At 41.6% G+C, this 22,972-nt stretch overlaps 2 protein-coding genes and 1 long non-coding RNA gene across 4 annotated transcripts; 1 reads left to right on the top strand and 2 right to left on the bottom strand.

Annotated features, from left to right (window-relative positions):
- The first annotated feature begins 1,882 nt into the window (after nt 1-1,882).
- Nucleotides 1,883-9,036, top strand: LOC113032699 (myelin-associated glycoprotein-like). Of its 2 annotated transcripts, none has more exons than XM_026185735.2 (8): nt 1,883-2,063; nt 3,694-3,743; nt 6,654-6,730; nt 6,825-7,220; nt 7,316-7,609; nt 7,792-7,891; nt 8,090-8,122; nt 8,668-9,036. In XM_026185735.2, the coding sequence occupies exons 3-8, from the start codon at nt 6,685-6,687 to the stop codon at nt 8,672-8,674; spliced, it is 876 nt and encodes a 291-aa protein (XP_026041520.2). In that variant the 5' UTR covers nt 1,883-2,063; nt 3,694-3,743; nt 6,654-6,684; the 3' UTR covers nt 8,675-9,036. The 2 variants fall into 2 exon arrangements, with proteins under 2 accessions (XP_026041520.2, XP_026041521.2); XM_026185736.2 differs by lacking the exon at nt 1,883-2,063 and adding an exon at nt 3,046-3,346.
- On the bottom strand, nt 2,968-3,316 carry LOC145431904 (uncharacterized). The gene is made up of 2 exons (XR_013912215.1): nt 3,181-3,316; nt 2,968-3,099 (listed from the first exon to the last, which is right to left on the bottom strand). It is a non-coding gene; the product is annotated as an uncharacterized LOC145431904 (long non-coding RNA).
- Nucleotides 9,037-14,013: 4,977 nt separating the features above from the next.
- LOC113032044 (histone H1.3-like) lies at nt 14,014-22,086 on the bottom strand. Its single transcript, XM_080308235.1, has one exon. It carries the CDS (start codon nt 21,542-21,544, stop codon nt 21,260-21,262), a length of 285 nt encoding a protein of 94 aa, XP_080164361.1. The 5' UTR covers nt 21,545-22,086; the 3' UTR covers nt 14,014-21,259.
- Nucleotides 22,087-22,972: the final 886 nt, after the last annotated feature.

The raw sequence follows: 22,972 nt of genomic DNA, 5'->3' as shown, positions 1-22,972 counted from the left end.
TTGCCAAGAGAAAGATGAGACATGAGACGGAACAATGCAGAAGAGCTGAAGGCTGCTATTGATGCATCCTTTTCTTCCATAACACCTCAGCCATGCCACAGGCTGATAGCATACATACCACGCCGCACTGAGGCAATAATTGTGGACGATCGTGGCTCAAGAGTTGGGAGTTCGCCTTGTAATCAGAAGGTTGCCGGTTCGAGCCCCGGCTTGGACAGTCTCAGTTGTTGTATCCTTGGGCAAGACACTTGACCCATTACCTGGTGGTGGTCAGAGGGCCCGGTGGCGCCAGTGTCCAGCAGCCTTGCCTCTGTCAGTGCGCCCCAGGGCAGCTGTGGCTACAATGTAGCTTGCCATCACCAATGGGTGGATGACTGGATGTGTAAAGCGCTTTGGGGTCCTTAGGGACTAGTAAAGCGCTATACAAATACAGGCCATTTACCTTTTTTTTTTAAAAAAAAGAGGACCCAAACTAAGTACTGAGTACATATGTATGATTATACTTTTCAGAGGTCTGACATTTTTCTATTTAAAATCCTTGTTTTATTGATTTAGAGATTAGATTAGATTAGATTAGATAAAACTTTATTAATCCCTTGGGTGGGTTCCTCTGTTTCCAGTAGCACAGCACTGACAGAAGTTGCAAAAGAATGTAAGCAGAAATAGAAATATATCATATATACAGATATACACATATATAAACACAGAGACATATATAAATATAATAGTGATAAATAGGATAATAGGAATAAACAGGGAATTGCACATTTCAACTATTTTAAGTCTATTGCACCTTTAATATGGAAAAATACTGCACAGTGAAAAGGGCACTGCAGATTAGATGTTCTCGCCTTCAACTGTCCCCCTGTTTCTCCTCCCTCTCCCCTCCAGCGAGGAGTTAAACAGTTTAATGGCATGTGGGACAAAGGAGTTTTTAAGTCTGTTGGTCCTTGACTTTGGGAGAAGTAACCTGTCACTAAACAGACTCCTCTGGTTGTTTATGACCGTGTGCAGATGATGCCCAGCATTGTCCATAATGTCCAACAGCTTCTTTAATGTCCTCTTCTCTGTCACTGTCACCAGAGTGTCCAGCTTCATGCCAACCGCAGAGCCAGCCTCCTGAGGAAATACAGTTTGCTTTGGCCTTTTTATACAGGTGCTGCGTGTTGCATGACCAGTCCAATTTGTTGTCCACCGACAGCCCAAGGTACTTGTATGTGCTGACCACCTCCACCTCCTCTCCCTCTATCTGAACCGGCAGTGGACATGGTCTGGACCTCCCGAAGTTCACAACCAGTTCCTTGGTCTTTGAAGTGTTGATTTCATGTAATATTCTAATTTTCTGCGATTTTGAATTTGGGGTTTTTATAAGCTGTAAGCTGTAATCATCGAAATTGTAACAAATAAAGACGTGAAATACCTCGCTTTGCATGTAATGAGTCTATATCACATAGTTTCACCATTTTTCTCTTTTATACCTCTTTTAAAGGTTTTAGTGAAGTTACATTGTCATGGTGAGATAAAGTTTCAACAGGGTGTAATTATATGTGTGTGTGTGTGTGTGTGTGTGTGTGTGTGTGTGTGTGTGTGTGTTATAAACGTCAATAACAGGCCTTTTCTGAAAGTATAAAATAGGGTTTGAATTCAAGTTATAGCAGACTGTTGGCACTCTGAAATGAAATGCAGCCCCCCTTTGGCAGACAGCTTAAAACAGGAAATGTACACGCCAAGTTCACCCAAAACATCCACAGCAACCACCACAGCAATGTCTTTAAGAGTTGTAACCCCCCCCCTGTTTAATGTTATAAAATAGAGTCTGCCAAACAGAATCTTGTATAGGGCCTCAAAAAAGTTAGAAACGGCCCTGTCCCATTTCCAGTGAAGGATTTTTTGTATCCGCCATCTTATCCTGATCATGTTTTTGTATGTTAGTAAGACTGCTGTACTTCTTTCTAGGATTCCAGTGAAGTGGGTGGTTCCAGCTGGAAAGATTTGAAAATCCTCCCGAAAGAGTCGGAGATGGTGTCAGAGATTTGCAGAGACAAACAACTGAGTAGAAGCAGGTAAAACAGTACTGTAATGACAACACAATAGATAACAGTATGAACTGTGTTTAAGTTTTGTGCTTAGGTTGAAAGTAACCACCTCGATCAGTAGCGGTCTGTCGTGATGGAGCGAGAGTTGAGCCGAAAGGCGACACTCTCAGTCTACATTTTAACCATGCTCGGCCCGAGGCAGGGCTGGACTGGTAATCTGGTTAACCGGGCATTTTCCTGGTGGACAGGCACACTTTCGGGCTTATGGACCGACCAGGAAGCAAAGGCAGCAGCCCGTTTCTTCATTTTCATTACTGACACTGGATTGCCCAATCAAATTTCTTACGTAAAAAAAAGTAGGAAAAAGTTTAGTTTGGAAGAAGTGGCGAAACGATGGAGAGAAAGGTTTAGTGCGTATTTGGGAATATTTCACGTCACTGCGAGCCGATTTAAGCCTAAACAGTAACACATGATACGCAGTCCTGCTCGTTTATTAATCACCAGGGGATGTCGCATAAAACGAGATTAAAGAGGCACAATCGTGTCCAATAGGGGTTAAACTTGTTCGTTGCGGTTTCGGTTTGCACACTGCTGATTTGCACAATTGTGGTTTTTAACTTAAATTTATACTTGATATTTAATTTTAGTTTCATTCTCGTGTCTTTTCGGAAATTGCACAGCAATACGCATTTCACTGCATGTCATACTGTGTATGATTGTGTATGTGACAAATAAAATTTGTATTTGAGCTAAAAAAGAGTAGCGAACATAAAGGGATGTTAAAGTTAAAGGATGTTAAAAATGCAGGCAACTTAAAATGCAACGTTTCTATCAACCCAACAAACATTAGCAAACACACAAACTGTGTGTGTGTCATGAACCGAAGTTCCGAGCGCAGGCAGGACCCAGTAGCAGAACACACACACTAGGGTAGGAGCGAATAAAGAAAGTAATTTTTATTGCAACTAAAGGTGTCCCGTGAGGGTAGCCAGAAAAACAACGGATGAAACCAGACGAAACCGAGGGACCGCACAGGGAACGCCGAGAGCGGGGCTGTGAGAGGCTGTAAAACAAAAAGAGAGACAGATTACTGGGGTGCGGAAAAAAAGGCAGCATACGAGGGAAGGTGGAGTGTGCGTCTCACGGTGATAGCCGGGCCGAGTGAACCAGAGGGGGGTGGAGCTCCAAAAGGGGTCGAGACGGCGAAGCTGAATGTGAACCAAATCTCAGGCGGACAGGCAGGTGGCTCGAAAAAAATACGCCGAGTTGTGATCGCTGAGAGGCGACTACGGACTGGCGTGGAGCAGCAGGTAGGGCAGGATTAAATAGTCCACCTGGTGATCGCCTGGGATGGGATGCAGGTGTGGGGTTAGCAGCCACGCTCGTGGGCGTGGACATCCCAGCAGCACCCCGGACGCCGGGCCGCGGACCATGACAGTGTGTGCTATGGTCCCAGGGTCGTTTCCACAGTGTTTGTTGTTAATAGAGTTTTGAGTCTTGTTTACTCATTATTATGTTGTTTGTGTTATGTTTACTAGTTCTGCTTGCTTGTGCTTTTAGTTTATTTGTATATATCATGTATCAGTGTTTGTATTTTAGGTTGTCTTGGTTGTTAAATGGTCCTGTTCATGCCTTTGTTTTGACTGTTTCCTTAAAGGTAAGGACTCCTCGGTGGGATTTGATAAACTGGAAATTTCAAGCTTACATGTAAGTCCTCATGTTTTTAAATCAAATGTATACATGTGACATTATGTTTTTCATATTGTGAAACCTGCTGCAAAACAAACTAAGCTAGACTAACTATGTCAATTAAAGATTCCATGAAAATGATCTACAGGTAATGCAGGACAAACAGGTTAGTATGCTGCACTGTGATGGATTTAAAGGGGGGAAAAAAAAGAAAAAAAAACAGTCTGTGACTGGTGCACAGTGCCAGTCTAGTATAAAAAGTATACTGTTGGTGTGGAAAATGTAAATCACGCAGGATAACTAAAGAAACATTGGCTTACATCTGGTTCAATTCAGGTGTATACATCCACAAAGAGCAGCAGGTCAGCTGATCACAGCCTGTACGTTATGAAAATCTACTGGAGCACTCAAAATAAATTATTGTAAGTTATGCTGAAGAACTATTGCTGAGAACTACTTAAAGAGATTTTAAGAAAGTTTGCCTAAGAGAGTTCAGGCTGTGTTGGAGAATAAAGATGGTCATGTAGCCTATTTGCCAGAAAATTCACTGGCTCTGGCATGACCTTCTCTCTATTTTTTTAAGTCACTGTGATGAAGCCTGAGATATTGATCGGGGACTTTAGGAACCCCTGATACTTTTCTTGCAGTATGATGGCAAAGACATTAAAGGTAGATATACAGGGAACCTGACAAGTAGGGATGGGTACCGGTATCGTTCTGACATAAACGGTAGTAACCAGACCGAAAAGCAGCGCACATTTCGGTGCTTTATTTCGGTGCTTTTTTTTCCTGAGCTGTGATACACTTTAGATTCTAGCCAATCATTTTACGTTTCTGAGGATAGTAGGTGGGGCCAGGTACGTACGTTCTTTTAGAGCAGAGCAACAGATTAAAAATGACCAAGGCAAAGCGGTCAAAAGTCTGGCTGTACTTCACAGCAAAATATACAAACTCAGCAGCCTGCAACAAGTGCTTTAAGCTGATACTGTGATACTGTCAAAGGAGGTAACACCTCGAATCCGATGAAACACCTGGCGACGCATAGAGTTTTTTTAAAAAGCCGAGAAATGCGCCGTATTTGATAGCTTGCTGTGAGACCTCATACCGAGCACATCTACTGCGGGTGGGTTGCCTTTTATCGGACCCGGAGTTAGCAACATCTCCCAAAAACACGAAGAGGAGAGTCCTGGCCCCTAGCCCTGCAAGTGTAGCAGAAATGATGACGGCAGCAGCCGTTCTTCTTTGCGTGAGTAGCTTAATGTTGTTCGTGTGTAATTTACGTTGAGTAGGCTAACCACGTTATTAAATTAATGCATGTAAGGTGAACTAGCAAACATCATCATAGCTACATGCGGCTGTCTTCTTGTTTGATGGCAGATACTCCCTTCACCCTGGCCAAAAAGGCTAAAATGACCAAAGAAAAAGTGGAAAACAGTTAAACATGAGAGGTTTTTGGACAAAGTTTGTGTTTTTTCCATTGTTTAAGCACTGCTTCCAGCCAAGAGTGATACCATAAATCCCCTATAGCTGCAGAAAAGGCTAACATTGTTATCTTTTTACAAAAAACCAGCCGAACATGAGAGGTTTTTGGACCAATTTTGTGTTCTCCATTCTTTAAGCACCGGTTTAAGCACCGTTTAAGCACCGGCACCGTTTCAAAAGTACCGGTTTGGCACCGGTATCAAATAAAACCTAAACGATACCCATCCCTACTGACAAGTGAGAGATTTGCTGCTTTCAGAGACAAATAGTGCAGACAAAATATAAATGGCAATATCATAGTCCATATGAGAATATTAATTATGTCTGTTTATTATAAATATATTTTAAAGTTGTCTAACTTCTAAAACTGTGTTGTAATTTCCATGTATTGAAGTGATTTTGATGCATTTATTTATTTGTATGTTTTTTCATGGAAAAATCCTGCAGTGTTTTGCGAGACCCTCAAGAAACATGGAATGCAAAACAAAGTTTATGATAACTTGTATGCTTTTTACAAGTAACATAATGAGTCACCTCTTGGTTAACAATTGCTTTACAAATAATGTATACCTTTATAAGAAATTGCAGAGAAGTCATTATTACGGTGCCATTCCCTTAATTCTCTTTCAGTCATCTGTAGCTCCGTGTCAGGTGCTGAATGGAAGACTAATGTTGTAAAAAGCATTGACGCTCTGGTTACATCCTATGTTGTGGTACCACAACACTCATTCTCCCATACTGAAGGAAACCTGCCTACATCCAGACTCAGAGGAATCTGGCATGAAAAAGATGGCACAAAAAAAAACATCTATCATGAGGATCCTACACTGATTAAGGACAGCTTTAAGGACCGAACAAAGCTGGTGGGACTTCTGGGCCAGAACAACTGCACCTTAGAAATAACCGATGTTAAAGATCATGACAATGGCCCTTTCTGTTGAACTAGTGCAAACAGAAAGCAATGACCCCACCAAGGACAAGTTCTCCTTTGTTGAAGACTGCAAATTTTCAAATCTACACAAGACTGATATTCTCTTCTTCCATTCAGAAAGTATATCAAAAAATAAAATAAAAATTTAACATTGGAGTCTAGATGATGAAGGGTGCGCCCTCTAGTGTTGCTTGAAGGTTTTGTTATGTGGCTGTATTTTTGGTATTGTCTGTCTCACCCATTTGTATAAATGACACATATACATATAAGCATGTATGATACTTTTACTGAAATAATGCCATTATTTATTTGTAAGATATACTTAGCACTTTATTGACATTACACACAAGGAAAATCACTTTTTACAATGATGGCTCGTATTTGTCAGATATAAATTGTATGAATAATTCTAAATAAATGTCTATTGGCATTAATGCTGTTTGAATAAAGTCCACTTCGACAGCTGTGGTTTGCTTTGGTTATCATAGTAAAATGTAGTGTTTTGATTTCTTTAGTGTCAATCAAACATCCCAACATCAGAGAAGAATGGCCAAGCAGAAAATTATGAAGGAATTCTTTCTGCTTTTTGCAGGTAACATCACTGGTCAGCTATTTATTTCCAGTCTCTTTATGCTTAATGTGTATAATTAAATAATTTCCTTGTTATTTTAAAAATTATCTTTCAGTCATCTGTAGCTCCGTGTCCAGTGATGAATGGAAGGCCACGGTTGTAAAAAGCATTGACGCTCTGGTTGGATCCTGTGTTGTGGTACCATGTTCATTCTCCCATACTGGAGGAAACCTGCCCTCCTCCAGACTCAGAGGAATCTGGCATGAAAAAAATGACAAAAAAAGCAACATCTATCATGAGGATCCTATACTGATTAAGGACGACTTTAAGGGCCGAACAAAGATGTTGGGAGAGCTGGGCCAGAACAACTGCACCTTAGAAATAACTCAAATTAGAATTCATGACAATGGCCCTTTCTGTTTCCAGGTTGAACTAGTGCGAACAGAAAACAATGACCCCACCAAGGACAAGTTCTCCTTTGTTGAAGACTGCGTTGAGTTGAACATGATCAGTATGTCACCAACTTTCCATGACTTCAAACATCTATACCAGTTTTCTGTTAAATCATTTTGCCTCTTACTTTATGTCTGACTTTTTCATTTTCAGCTGAGCCTCCAAAGCCTACATTGATCCAACCAAAGACAGCCACTCAAGGAGAGCCCTACATTGTCACCTGTTCAGTCATCCACACCTGCCCCACTCATGTTCCTAAACTCACATGGAATATGGATAGTACAAAGGTCATTGTGCATCATAAAGATATTAAACATGGAAACTGGGAGACACAGTCCATCCTGACAGTTATTCCTGAGGAGAAGGATGACAACAGAGAGATAACCTGCACTGCTGAATTTAATGGAGGGCTGAAATCACCTGAAACTTTCACACTCCATGTAAAACGTGAGATCCTTTCAGTAGTTTACTTCCAATATATTTTTTAACCCTTAACTTTGCATGATTAAGAAAATGTTAATATCACTATTAAAAGTATGTTTAGATGAATGTTGTCTGTATTCTAAAGAAGCAATAGCAAAAAAACAAAAACAAAAACCCAAGCAAATACCAACTCTGTCTATTTCCAGGTATTGAGAACTGTAATCACATCATCATTCCTGCTGTAGTGGGGATTGGTACAGCTCTGCTCTTTGGCATCTTCTGGATTTTCATGGAAAAAAAATACAAGTGAGTCTTTTTTATAGAGAATCAAGCTTTCTGTTAACAAGGAGGAGACATTTTTCCTCTCATCAGTTCTACAGTACTCTCTTTAATATATATATATACGGAACGTAAGTAGAAAAATATTTTGGATCAGATGCAGTTGGTTTCTGAGTCTGTCATCATATATGATAACAATATAATGATTGTTTTCATTTATCACAGCATGTGGAACAGGCTTTCCAGGTTATCTCGGAGGTGAGAAAAAAAATGTTTCTTTTCTTTTGTTTTTACAGTTTGGAGCATTAAATGCGCATGCATGTTTTGATTTTTTAAATGCAAAATATTTGGAATTTTACATCCACACACATCTTCAAGATTACATTTCTAATTAAATTACTCTAAGTCCTTCTGATTAAAGGCTTTTGAGTTTTTGGCTCTCCACTGACTTCACCGCTAACTTTCCGTGCACAAATGCCTCAATGGTCTCACAGTCATTTCAAGCAACAGGGCAGATTTTTGTTGGTTGTTTTGATATTAAATTTAAAATTTAATATTTTCGAAAAGTCTTAGAAACTGATGTAGAGTTAGAGACACATTATGCATTTTGTTTTTCTTTTTAGTTGTTTTTCACTTTTTGAAAGTTCCTTGTGTTTCATGTTTGTTTTCCCACACATCTTTGAAGGCTCCAACTGGATCAAAGGACAGAAACAAAACAGCCCTGTTCCCTTCTGTTTCTGTATTTTGTTCTTCGCTTAAAATCGCACATATATACTTCAAACATGTATTTTCTTACTTTTCAGGCAATGACATGAAATCAAGAAGGGGACCAAAGTCAAATGGTTACATTCTTCTTCCCATTTGCATATCAGCTTCAGTAAAAATAAATGAATAATAAGAAAAATGTTTAAAAAACAAAACAAAAATATAATATAAAAAGCTATAAGAAAAAAGGAAGACAGGAACAGCTTTTTCTTCAACAATTAGCTTCTACCCTTTTTCATTAACTAGTGTGATGCTTTCTCTTTGTTTTCATGCTTGAAAGGATGTGCTATCATTTTTGCTTTATGCCAGAAATGTTAAGTAATGTAAGCCCACCACTTCCTGTTTTCTAAACAGATGTATCAGTACTGTAAGACTCTTTTTGAACAATAAATCTTCATTTATCCAGAGACTGAATTTATTGCTTAAACAATAAAGACCTTCAGTACAATTTACATTTAATTTACAATTACATAATATTCAACAGTGAGTAAAGTACCTTTTTCATTCAGATCAAATACAATATGAATACAGTGTGTGTTGCATGTTACTGTTAAATTGAGGAAGACCTCAAATAACAAGAAACCTGGGCCCGTATCCCTAAAGAATCTTTGTGCAAAAAGTGGCTCCTAGCGGCCAAATTCTAAGAAAATTCTCAGAGTCATGACGTTTTCTTAGAATTTCCCCTAAAAGTGACACGACAATCCCAGTTAATATAAAAGCTATTCCTCAAGATTCCTAACGCTTAAAAGGGCTCCTAAGGCAAGATCTGCTAAGAGCAGGGAAGAGGACTTTTAGTGGCTTAGGAGTTCCCCTAAGCAGCTGCACAAAATGGCCAACAGAAGAGGCAGGAGAGATGTCCTGCAAACACTGGATGACAGGGAATTATTGAGATGCTACAGATTGGATCGTGCAGGAATCATGTTTGTGGTGGATCTCCTTAGAGATGCAATTACTTCACCAACTCGACGCCACAACGCTATTACACCAGAGACGAAAGTAATCACAACCCTGAGGTATTTGGCAACCGGGAAAATGCAACAATGCAGCAGTGATGACTTGGGTCTGCAATCACAGACATTGCTAAAAGCTGAGCCGTGTTACCCTCGTTAAGACCACACTGGACTTGTAACGTTGTGATTTCTACTTCATTAAGGACAGCCCCTTGAGATAGGCCATCTTGTTTTCAACAGGGTCCATATGGGAGTGAAAGTACAAAATATGCCAGCTAGGATATTAATATGAGCAAATAAAACACAAATCATTATTTGAACAGGGTGTAATGAGTTTAAGTTTTCACATATTTTAGATTCTAATGGCTATAACCCCTACAGCTTACTATTCATTTTCCAGATATTTTCTTGAATGTGAAATATTATTTACAATTACAGTCAGCATAAGATTAGAGTATATAATATGTTTATTGATTTGAGGGTACATCCTTTGCTCGTTATCACCAAAAGCTCATTTCCATCAAACTTGTAGGATCAACCAATCACGGCTTTTGAAATGATGACTCATACCTAGCAACGGGGTCAACCACACCTCCTCACTAAGATAGGATTTTCCATCCATTCCTTGCTCAGAGTTCACTGAAAATGTTCTGGAATCACTTCTAAGCTAAAACTCCTGGCAAGGAATTTTTAGGTTAAGTTAGGAGCTCTCGGAGAGGATTCTCAGAAGCTTTAGGGATACGGGCCCTGGTCTTCTCATAGGCATGTGTGTAACTCTTGTTTTTTGTTTTTTTTTGCCTGTCCCATTTGGTTCTTTAGCCGTCAGAATTGTTGTCTGAAGATCAACAAGGATACCCAAGGGATTTACTTTGCCAAATGGATCATCACGGCCTTGCCGTATTGGTCCATTTGATCGACCTTTGTTGTTATTATTTATTTTATTTTATTTTCAGTTGTTACAGACAGGACAGATATGACTGGGGGATAGGAAAAGGAGAAAGAAAGATGAAGGAAAAGAAAAACAGAAGGGAAGAGGGACAGTGAGAAACTTAAAAAGAGAAAGAAAAAACAATCTCCTGGATCAACTGTTGAGAGAAAAAGAAGAGAAAACAAGCAAAAAAACCCAAAACAAAGCAACATACTAAACACAACACCATCGCATTAATCTAGCTAAGTGTAAACAGCAATAAATACTAAATATTGAATGTTGTTGTGCAGCACGCAGGACAGACAGCGCACAATGTGCTTTGAAGTAGCAGCCAAGAAAGGTGTAGTTTATGTCTATGAACAGTGAACACCTGTGTGCACACCTGTGTGGATCAGCGCGCTTGTATTCAAAAGGTTTCCCCATGTAACGGTCTGCTAGAGGGTGTAGAGGGCCATAGCCCCGTCCCCCAGGGCATGAAGCAGGTATGGAGGAGATCCAGGTTCCAGATATCCAGAGGCCCCAGAGTGCGAGAGCCCAAGGAGGACCACCAGAGGGGCATCCGTGCCACCCTCCTGGGAAGAGCTGAGGAGAACCTCAGACGAGTGGTCACCCAGTAGTCACAGAGCAGAAGCCAGAGGGGGCTGCACTGGCGTGCTAGAGTGAACCGAGCCGCAGGCCCAGAGGCCCAAGGGGCCTCTACGCCCTGGAAGAGGCCCTCTCGGTGGCTACTTGGCTGAAGTAGCCACCGGGAGTGAGCTGGTACATACCTGAGCACCCAGCCCTGGACACCAAGAACCACCAACGCACCGACCCCCGAGGGCATCAGTCACCGGCAGGGAGTGTGGTGAGGGGAGATAGGCCTCCATACTTTGGAGGGCCTGGGAGTTCCCAGAAAGGTGGAATCTAAGACCCGACCTGACATATAGACACAGACAAACAGGCACACACAGACACAAACATGCATTCCCACCCTCATGCACACATATACAAATACTCAGCACTCACCCAACGTAACTCTTAACCATGATTTAAAGAAAGTTTCCATTTATTTTAAGATTTCATCTTCACATGTCACAAAGGTTCATTTATCATTGGTTAATGCATTAAAGATATTTAAAACACAATATACTAATAACCATGAAATGTTTGAATGACTTGTTTGTTATGCATCTCTCTTATATTTTGTGATTTGTAAATGGCAATTGGACTGGCTCTTCTATAGAAGACAGGGAAGGGTTACTGAAAACAAGCCCTGTGATGCCACTACAGCACAAGACAGAGACAATTGTTTGTCTCGCTATAAGTCTGTGTGTGTCAACTTGTGCAGAGGAAGTGAGATTACTATAAAAATCTGATGTATTTAGAGATTATCTGTAGTCTTAACAGAGTCGTGAGTAATGGAAAACTATACTTGAAACTCAAAGACTCTTATTCACACTCTAACTGCAATTAAGAAACCAAACTTCTTGGACATTTTTGATTCTGTGACTTTATTAAATCCTCTAGGTAGAGGGTGACTTAATTTCCTGATTTATTCTGTAATCTTTGGTCTTTCTGTACTTCCGTCCATTCATTTGCTCCCATTGTCCTTTCTAATTGATTTTAACTCATTGTTTATACTCGGCTGCTGCCTTTGACTCAGTATTTTGAATTTGTTATGTACTTATCATAAATAGTCTTTAAATTCAGAAATTATTTATGTTCTCGTTCCTGAGTATATTATGGTTAAGTACCCATGAGTTTGTTAGTTATAGCTCTTGATTTCTTTTTATATGTTAGTTCTTCTTTTTGTCTCCAGTCTGTCGTCTCCATGTCCTGTCGTCAGTAGAATTATACTGTGTAGCATCTGATTGATGTGTGAGGAATACTTATGCAATACGATAACAAACATCTCATTTAAAAAATTAAACTACAAATAGCAGGACACTGAATTGACTGAATAGCTGGATGAACATGAAAAATGTTTATTTGAATTTTAGATTCACATATCCAGCTCTTTTTCTTTTTAAAGTGTACCTCGCTGATGCATCACCACAGATCATCTTTAAGAGTTGTAACCTCCCTGTATAATGTTATAAAATAGGGGCGGCCAAACAAAATCTTGTACAGGGCCTCAAAAAAGTTAGAAACGGCCCTGTCCCATTTCCAGTGAAGGATTTTTTTTCATCCACCATCTTATCCTGATCATGTTTTTGTATGTTAGTAAGACAGCTGTGCTTCTTTCTAGTATTCCAGTGAAGTGGGTGGTTCCAGCTGGAAGGATTGAAAATCCTCCTGAAAGAGTCGGAGATGATGAACAAATCAAATTTCTCACACAGCTTGTAGATAAAAAGATTCATTTGGAATGTCGAGACAACGCCGGTCTATGCGATTCTTTTGGTCCTGGTAGAGATCACCCTGAGATGTTTCCATGTTTTACACAATCCTTTTATTACCCATTATTCTTACAGATGCATCTGGAGATCAGCACACTGCATTCCTATGCAGTCCTATGCTAAAGGCTGATCTAAAGAACTCCACACAACAGTACAGTTATAACCTCTGGTCTCCTCCCCCCTACAGTAAACACCCCCACAATGGAAATACACTAGTACAGTGGCCAAGGGTGCTGACACCCTGACCCCCATCTCCTTTTAAGGTAGTGCCCGTTTGCCCTTTGTCTGCTCCTCACCCTCAGTAACTCTTGCTACTGTCCTGGGGGTGGGGGTTGATTGTCCTTCTGCCCTGTACCTCAGTTCTTTGTTCCCATCCCAGGCCTTTTTTGCTATTTTGTATTCTTACACTCATTAACCGCAATATTATAATGTTGCAAGCAATCACAAACTATATTCTCTTTACCTTTGATGTACATTAAGAATCTATTCTCAACAGGAAGAAGGTGGAGAGAAAGGTTTAGGGAATTATTCACGTGCCTGTGAGCCGATTTAAGCCTAAACAATAACACATGATACACAGTCCTGTTCGTTTATTAATTACCAGAGATGTCGCATAAAAAGAGATCAAAAAGGCAAAACCGTGCACCATAGTCAGGGGTTAAAGTCGCTTTTTGTTTGTTTGTTTTCAGTATCATTGAAGTTATTTCTTCTCGGGACTTGCACAGCAATAAGCATTTCACTGCATGTCGGACTGTGTGTATTATTGTGAATGTCACAAATAAAATTTGAATTTGAGCTACAAAAGAGTAGCAAGCATAAAGGGACGTTAAAGTTAAAGGATGTTTAAGTTGCAGGTAATTTCAAATGCAACAAACATCCGAAAGCACACAAACTACGTGTGCGCTATGGTCCCTGGGTGGTTTACACAGTGTTTTTTGTTAATAGTTTTGAGTCTTTTTTATTCATTATTATGTTGTTTGTGTTATATTTCCTACTTCAGTTTGCTTGTGCTTTTAGTTCATCAGTATTTCTATTTTAGGTTGTTGATAGGTTTGTAGCTTGAATCTATCCGCTGGAACGTTGAAGACAATATAATTACACTGCAAAGCAAGACACAAGTAGGCAAGCTTCTTCATGTTTCTCGTGCACGGGAGAGAACCGGACAGGCACCGTTCCTTCGCTTGACCCCAGTTGCTCTCGTCCGTTCTCCCGTACCACTGTCCTTTTATTGAGGTTACATGAATATGCATAGGTTCATTAACATATGACGTCTACATTCACACAAAGAGTACCTAAGAGTACATAAATCAGCAAAGGAAGATACGATCTCTCCTCTGTAGGGGAGTGAACTCACCCCCTCTCCATGCCACACAGAGTTGTTACAGACCTCTTAGGATGAGACATTCTTTCAATCTACAAATGATTATATACTTCTAAGCATCTATGGTTAAATATTTCTAAGCATAAATGACAATCAACAATACAAACTCTAACATTCCCCCGTTTTTGACCTTTATGCTAGAAAAGTTCCCAGTTATGAATACCTCATGTCTGACAGTTTCAATTAGAGCTGGGCGATATGAGATTTTTTCATATCACGATATGTTTTTTTCATTTCAGGCGATAACGATATCTATCACGATATAAGCCAAATAACTATATTTGTAAGATTTAAATGTGCCGTTGCTCACAAGTAAAATGTGAAATAATCAGCAGCTTGTTTTTATTTATTTATTATATTATTTATTTCCCATAATAAGTTCAACAGGGTAGATGTACTTAAGGAACATGAGACTTTTTCAGATAAATAAAGGCAAATATTGCAAACTACACAAAAGGCAGCCGCTAAAGCGTTTAAGTTTCAAAATAGAACAAACGAAACAGACTACTAAATTGTCAATTCCACTTAGAAACAAAATATTAATTCTAAAAATAAATCTTAGTTTGTGTTACAGAAGAACAGACAAAACTGACTAACTTTTGTCAATATCAAATAAACTGAGAACTAAAAGGAAATTCTCAATCTCTCCTTGTTGTATAGCTGAGCTTTTCAAACAGTTTTAACGGTTACTTTAGTCTGACAAAAGCCGAATGACGAATTAGCGCTTCCAGTCAGAGACTGAGGCTACGTCCACACGTACACGGGTATTTTTGAAAACGGAGATTTTCCGTTTCCGTTTTAAAAAATAATCCCGTCCACACATAAAGGCAGAAATGAAGGAAAACGCTGCTATGAACATGCCAAAGCAGCAGGTGGCGCTAGATTCCTAACCGTGCAGAAATGTTGGCCAATCAGAAGTCTAGAAGCCTCGGTGGGAAAAAGTAAACAAAGCTGGGGCATAGAAGCAGAACCGAGTCGTATGTGTGGAGGGACAGTAACTGTGTGTATATGTAAGCATTTAAACACTGCAGAGAGTAGAATTAACAGTATTGTAGAAATTCATTTCACCGAAACAATAGCGTGGCGCACAGTGTGACGCATGCACCAGTTCATTGTATTTCCAGACTTGCTTTCGGCACAATTTACAGTGCACGCTACTCTGTTTTTTGTCAGACTTGAAATAGCCGAAATACCTTCACACTACGGAACTTCTATGGCTCTTCCGTTCGACAATCTCTCCGGCGTTGGAACCATTATCTGTTTTCTCTTCGGTCACACTCGGTTGATTTTTCTAGTCGGCACACTCATTTCCTCCATTACCCGCTGGCTGCTTCCCAAACAAACACACATGCGGCTTGGCACTTGTGCTGTACGTTACAAGTCACGCGACGTGACGCTGCGGCTGTGATTGGTTCGGCTCTGCGCTACTTAATTTGGATTGGCTGATCTTTTTTTTTTTTTTTTTTTTTTTAAGAGGACAAGAGCGGCGAGGTTTATCGCGATAGCTTAATTTCTCTATCGAGTAAAAGTTATATCGCGATACATATCGTTATCGTTCTATCGCCCAGCTCTAGTTTCAATGCAAACATTTTTATACTCAGCATATGTCAAATCACCCTAAATTACTGTAAAAGTACAGTTTAACAAATGTATTAGCGGTTATCCCATTCATTGAGCTCATCTCATGGCAAACTGCATCTTACGAGCAACCAAAGAAATTGTTGATTTAATAGTGAAAACAAGAAAGTAACATTTTCAAAAACATCTCAGCTTGGTGACGCTTCCTTCAGGTGTGCAAATCACATGTCTCTGCAGAGTGGTTTGAGTTCTGCAGGGCGTCATACATGTCTCTTCCAGTTGTTTCATTGTCCATAGGACCAGAGTCCAAATGTATGTAGAATAAACATTCAAACATACCAGTTAGTTTTGTTGTTTGTCAACATGGGTCTCAGCTATTTCCAAAGTTGCAGACCTCTCAGCACTCTAGTTTTATGGCCTCCACCAACCCCCATCACCTCATTCAAGCCTTCGTTCTGTGAGGGGGATATTTATGACTCCTTAATTGTCCACGCTCTGCAGAAAAACCCCTCTGTGGAAAGGGTGCAGGGTTGTCTTACTGCTGTTATGATCCCAGCAGTCTTCGGGGTATCATCGTATTCACAGTACAGTGGTACAGCATTAGGTGATGTTCATAGGAAACTGCTGTCATCACCACCATAGCTTCTGGTTCCTGTGCTTTTCACAGAATCATGATGTCATCCTCGAACTCCTTCTGCGCTGTCGATGGAGCTTGGCACGCTCCCTCATCCTTCGAGTTTTCATGTTCCAATGCTGCTGAAGGTTTACGGCAGAGCACGTCGTACACCTTAGTTGTCTTCCTCAGCGTCAATATTGAATCTTTCATTTTATTTAAAATCTCCTGGAGCTCAGTAGCACAGCTCTCTGTGTCATGTCTGCTGTGCTAAAGATGATTTCTGATCCTCCTGAAGTCTCTCTCCGGGCCTCAGCTCCCATCTTGTGGACGATCCTCTCAGGCACTCCTTCTCGTCATGCATAGTCCTGATTTTGGGCCTGCTTGATCTGTCTCAAAACACTCAGCTTCTCTGCCTTCCTCCTAGTTCAGCTGATTTCATGATGGGCCCCAACCAGCTTGACCTTTGACCTTAACCACTGCCTGGGCTATGCCTGGAATGTTTCTGCTTCTCACTGCTGCACCTGTATTTCAGAAAGACTTCTATTTGGAGAGCATGTCAACAATCATCAAACCACATTCTTTAGTTCAGTGAACTTCACTTATAGGCCATCAAAGCCTCATCTGAACATGGATGCACCACTTGCATAGATTTAATACTTGTAAATAAACAGCTAATCACACAAATCACTGCAACAATAATAGTAAACATTGTTTAATATTAATTCTGGACCCCACCTCTTGACGCATGGACAACCATGCGTCAACTCACCAAACCTGGATCCCCGTCTTAAAAACTGGCTCCACCAGGAGCCTGCATACACAAGATCTGGAAATAAAATCAACCTTCACACTTATAAACAATTATATCAAAAGAGTAATAAGCATTCAGCACGGGCAAGACAAGTGTCATGTGCAGGTTTTCTCAAATCATTAAATCACTATCATTACCATAATTCGCCTCAAACATGGATCATCCCATGTGCTCAGTTAACATTAATGTAATCAGTGACTTCTCTTAAGCAAAGTCACTCCACTCATATATTATTATGGGTCCAAAAGTGGCCAGCAAATGAGCCCATAATAAACTATTCCATAAATACCGTAATCTCTCATTTGTTTTACTCATGTCACTTGTCCGTTTCAGCTGAATCCTCCACAGCATTCCCAAAGAAACAAACATTAGCAATACACATTGACTGTGGTCAGACGGAGGTCAGACACAGGTCAACGGGTTCCAGAGGTGCCATAAAAACACCATAAAATCAACCATCCATTGCTGTGGAAAATATGTTATTCATATCATCAAAGTAACCGTCACATTTTCCCAAAAACACAATGTAACAGCATCACCACTCATAACCGGTAAACACAGTTTTCCTCACACATAAACCCAAAAATCCTGTAATAGGAAAAACATCAACCAGTTGTCCTGGTATAAATCATGTGATCAAACCACATGAAGAACTGTAATGCTGTAGAAAAGAAAATGCAAATGTTAGCACTGCGCAGATGTATACAATTTCTCACAGCTTCTTTTACCAGTCAGTCAGCTTTCTTTTTTATTTCCATTCATTCATGCATTCATTCTTTCTTTCTTTGCTGATAGTGGAACCTGTCGTCGCATTTAGTTTCCACTTCCAGCAAAATGACGTCATCTCAAAAAGAAAAAGAGGAACTTTAGGTCGGATTACATAGCTGAATCCTTTTTTAGGCTGGGACACTCATTTAATAATTGTCCCAAATAAGTAGCTTTCTCCAGAACCCATTTTAATGTGGAGAAAATAGCACTTTTAATTTCTGACGTGCAGATCTGCTTAAAGAAAAGAAATAGACAAACAAAATCAGTGCCTGTTCAAAAGATAAAAATGAAAAATAACAAAGATTATCAAACCAAACTCTCAGTGCACTGTGAAAGTATCAAAATAAAAAGGCCTTGTTAAGTCATGACACAAGCTCCTCATCATCTTCACAACAGGAGAAGAATCATCAGCTAGATTCACTCCAAACCAACCATCAGCTGCACAACACACCACACCACATAACTATGAGTTTAATCACCAGGTCTGTGCTCTTCACTCATTTAGGCCACAGATCTATTTTATTCAATTTTCCTTTTCCCTTCATCATAAAACATGTGACATGCTGTCATGCACTTCACAAAAGACGTTTGTTCTGACGTATTCAGAGTTGTGTATCTAAATACAGGATTCACTCGCACATCAAAACAGGAAACTCAGTGTTTTAGAGTCTCCACTCTAACAAACTCCAACACATCCCATTCACTCGTGCTAGAATTCAGTCACCTGTGCAAGAATTCAGTCACCTTTCATTAATCTAAAAACCAATCAAATAATTTGCATATCGGCTATTAACCCACTAAGTTGACAGGACAACAGAAATGCATGTTCAAAATAGTATCACAAAAGACAATTTCCCTCATACAGTAAATTACTTATGCTGCTCAATCAAGCAGGAAGCTTCTCCCAATTTACTATATCAACAACTAAATTTATTGTCTGATCTCTGGTTGGTCAAACCAGGATCTTTTTTCTTTTTTCCACAAAAGTTTAAATTGTTGTCCTGCAACCTAGAGAGTCAATTTTTTTTTCTTGGATAAATTCAGTATTTGATAACAAGTGTCTGCTAAATTCTGTGTATAGTGCTGGCGGAGCGCTGCTGACGTCGACTGAGAAAATTGTCAGGCGGTGGAAGGAATACTTCGAGGACCTCCTTAATCCCACTGATACGTCTTCCGAGGAGGAAGCAGAGTCTGGGGATGAGGGGAATGGCCCGCCAATTTCCGGGGGCGAGGTCACTGAGGCAGTTAAACAACTCCTTGGTGGCAGAGCCCCTGGTGTTGATGAGGTCCGCCCCGAGTTCCTGAAGGCTCTGGACGTTGTAGGGCTGTCCTGGTTGACACGCCTCTGCAATGTTGCGTGGAGATCAGGGGCAGTACCTGTGGACTGGTAGACCGGGGTGGTGGTCCCCATCTTTAAGAAAGGGGACCGGAGGGTGTGTTCCAACTACAGGGGGATCACACTCCTCAGCCTCCCTGGGAAAGTCTATGCCAGGGTGCTGGAAAGGAGAGTTCGTCCGTTAGTCGAACCTCGGATACAGGAGGAACAATGCGGTTTTCGTCCTGGTCGCGGAACACTGGACCAGCTCTTTATCCTCTCCAGGATACTTGAGGGTGCATGGGAGTTTGCCCAACCAGTCTACATGTGTTTTGTGGACTTGGAGAAGGCATTCGACCGTGTCCCTCGGGGTGTCCTGTGGGAGGTGTTGCGGGAATATAGGGTGTCTGGCCCATTGCTACGGGCCATTCGATCCCTATACAACCGTTGCAAGAGCTTGGTTCGCATTGCCGGCAATAAGTCGGACTCGTTCCCGGTGGGTGATGGGCTTCGCCAGGGCTGCCCTTTGTCTCCGGTTCTGTTCATAATTTTTATGGACAGGATTTCTAGGCGTAGCCAAGTGGCGGAGGGCTTTCGCTTTGGTGGCCTCAGAATCTCATCTCTGATTTTTGCAGATGATGTGGTTCTGTTGGCTTCATCGGGTGAAGGCCTCCAGCTCGCACTGGAACGGTTCGCAGCCGAGTGTGAAGCAGCGGGAATGAGGATCAGCACCTCCAAATCTGAGGCCATGGTTCTCAGCCGGAAAAGGGTGGAGTGCCCACTCCGGGTCGGGGATGAGTTCCTGCCACAAGTGGAGGAGTTCAAGTATCTCGGGGTCTTGTTCGCGAGTGATGGGAGAAGGGAGCCGGAGATCGACAGACGGATTGGGGCTGCAGCTGCAGTAATGCGGACGCTGCACCGGTCCGTCGTGGTGAAGAGGGAGCTGAGTGTAAAAGCGAAGCTCTCAATTTACCGGTCGATCTACGTCCCTACCCTCACCTATGGCCACGAGCTGTGGGTAGTGACCGAAAGAACGAGATCGCGGATACAAGCGGCGGAAATGAGCTTCCTCCGAAGGGTGGCTGGCCTCTCCCTTAGAGATAGGGTGAGAAGTTCGGCCATCCGGGAGGGGCTCAGAGTAGAGCAGCTGCTGCTCCACATCGAAAGGAGCCAGCTGAGGTGGTTCGGGCATCTGACAAGGATGCCCCCCGGGCGCCTCCTGGGTGAGGTGTTCCAGGCATGTCCCACCGGGAGGAGGCCCCGGGGCAGACCCAGGACACGCTGGAGAGATTATATCTCTTGGCTGGCCTGGGAACGCCTTGGTATTCCCCCGGACAAGCTGGAGGAGGTGGCTGGGGAGAGGGAGGTCTGGGCCTCTTTGCTTAGGCTGCTGCCCCCGCGACCCGGCCCCGGACAAAGCGGATGAAGATGGATGGATGGATGGATGTCTGCTAAATTGACACTATTTTAACACTGATGAAAGATAACAAGCTAATTTTCATTGCATGTGTGTTTGTGTTTTTAGGCAGGTTTAATGCATGTCTGTGGAGCTGCATATCCAGCAGAGCATGTTCTCTGCCTTTCCTACACATTTCTCTACTATTATTTGATCATTTCTTAACCAATGTGCTATGAGTCCACTGGTCTTTGCATCACACTAAGTGACTTGGACAAGATGATAAACAGACTCACATGCTGAAGATGTTGTCTAATCTTCATAAGCTCTCTTGTGTTTGTGTTAGTAGGGTTAATGCCTGTTCTGTGTGATTCTGTATATGTTTGTATATGTTTCAGACTCCTTCACAATTTTCCAACTTAAGCAGTCAGTTTTCTTTTCCCCAGGTTTGCTAACCCAAATTTTGATTTCCCACATTTAATAACAAAATTTGTGTTCTCACCACTCTCATTCTATTGTCCTCTGATGCGGTTGCTGAAGTTCTGCTGCTGCTGCCTTCTTGGGCGACTTCTAGCAGGTCCTGCCGGTTTCTTGGCTTTGGTCTCAGTAGCCTTGTTCATCTTGAAAGATCCGGAGGCCCCGGTGCCCTTGGTCTGCACCAGAGTGCCCTTCGCCACCAGGCTCTTGAAGGCGGTCTTGACACGGGCTTTGTTCTTGTCCACATCGTAGCCTGCGGCAGCCAGAGCCTGCTTGAGACCGGCCGCGGACACGCCGTTGCGCTCCTTGAAAGCGGCCATGGCTTTCACGATCAGCTCGCTCACGCTGGGGCCGACCTTCTTCGGCTTGGACCTCTGCACAGGGCGTGTTTATGATGGAGCTTTTCCGACCACAGCCGGCACGTTGAGCGCATCATTCAGGGTCCATTTCTTTCATGTAGCTATGGTCGCTAGCCAGCATGCTAGCCGCATGTGGCTTGCCGAGTCACTCAGTCCTTTCTGAACATGTTGACATGCTGCCGCCGCCGAACCTGGCCTCAGATCCAGCAAGCTTAGCGCGCTGATCTCCAAAAGGTCCCGAAAGCCAGAAAGACGTCAAATAAATGTCTCGTTCTAAGAGTTCAAACAAAAACTCCTCTTCACACCGCCATCTTGCTCGCCCCTCCGTGGAATTCATCCAATCAGATAGGAAGATGGGTTTGCTTTTCTTCTTCTCTTGTGCTTTGTTAGGTTGCTTCTGCAGCCTCTGCTCCGATACTGCCGCTGCTGATCAGGTTTTTCTTCAGGTAAGAGTGAGAGTTTTGAGACAGATCGTGCTATAAATAAGTCAGCCAGAAACTTGGCTTGAACGTTTCCAATTATTAAACTATTGTTTAACAACTATTGTTTAAATTTTCGTCCGACCGCTGCATGTGGAAAATTGATACAGGTCTGCTTTTCACCTGAAAGTGACAAACTAAGACATGTTCATTATCATCATCACTGCTTAATCAACACACATCTCTCTCTCTCTCTCTCTCTGTGTGTTTTTGTGAACAATCCTTTCTTAAAAGCAGAAAATGACATTGTAGTTGTTTTTCGGCTGATCAACACAAAAACCTTTTTCCTGTGATTATTTTTCTTCGTCTACAATGTAATTTGTCTCTTTTTCACTCTTTTTCTTTCTTTATAATAGCTTGTGATCCGCAAAATCACCGCTCTCACTCACAATCAAAGGCAATTACTTTTGCACAGTGCACAAAAACACTGTGATGTCAGACACATTCACACTCACTTTTTCATCTGCATAAATAAACCATATGGCTGGAGATATGTGCCATGGTGATCCATAGGCATGATCACACGTTTATTTAATTATTTTCAACCCAACAAAACAAATAAACAAAAACATGATGCTGATGCTACACACACACACACACACACACACACACACACACACACACACGAGTCATAGCTCTGTTTTCCTCTCTTTGAGTAGTTCTCAGACAGCTCTCGATCTGATAATGTGTAGCCTGCTCATCAGCTCAGGAAAAGAAAACTGCAATGCAACATCACACAGTAGTTGCAGCATATTAGTTGTTTTCACAGGCGTGCTGTATATTTCAACAATGGCTCATAATAAGACGACAGTCTTCCTCACAGGTCAAGTGCCTCTATGCACTTCATTAGTTTAAATATTTACCTATATCACTTCTCCTCATATGTCATTGTACTGAATTTAAGCAACCA

Source organism: Astatotilapia calliptera, chromosome 11, assembly GCF_964374335.1.
Source record: "Astatotilapia calliptera chromosome 11, fAstCal68.1, whole genome shotgun sequence".
NCBI lineage: Eukaryota > Metazoa > Chordata > Actinopteri > Cichliformes > Cichlidae > Astatotilapia > Astatotilapia calliptera.
The sequence above is the reverse complement of the archived record's forward strand: the minus strand, read 5'-3'. Positions and strand labels throughout refer to the sequence as shown.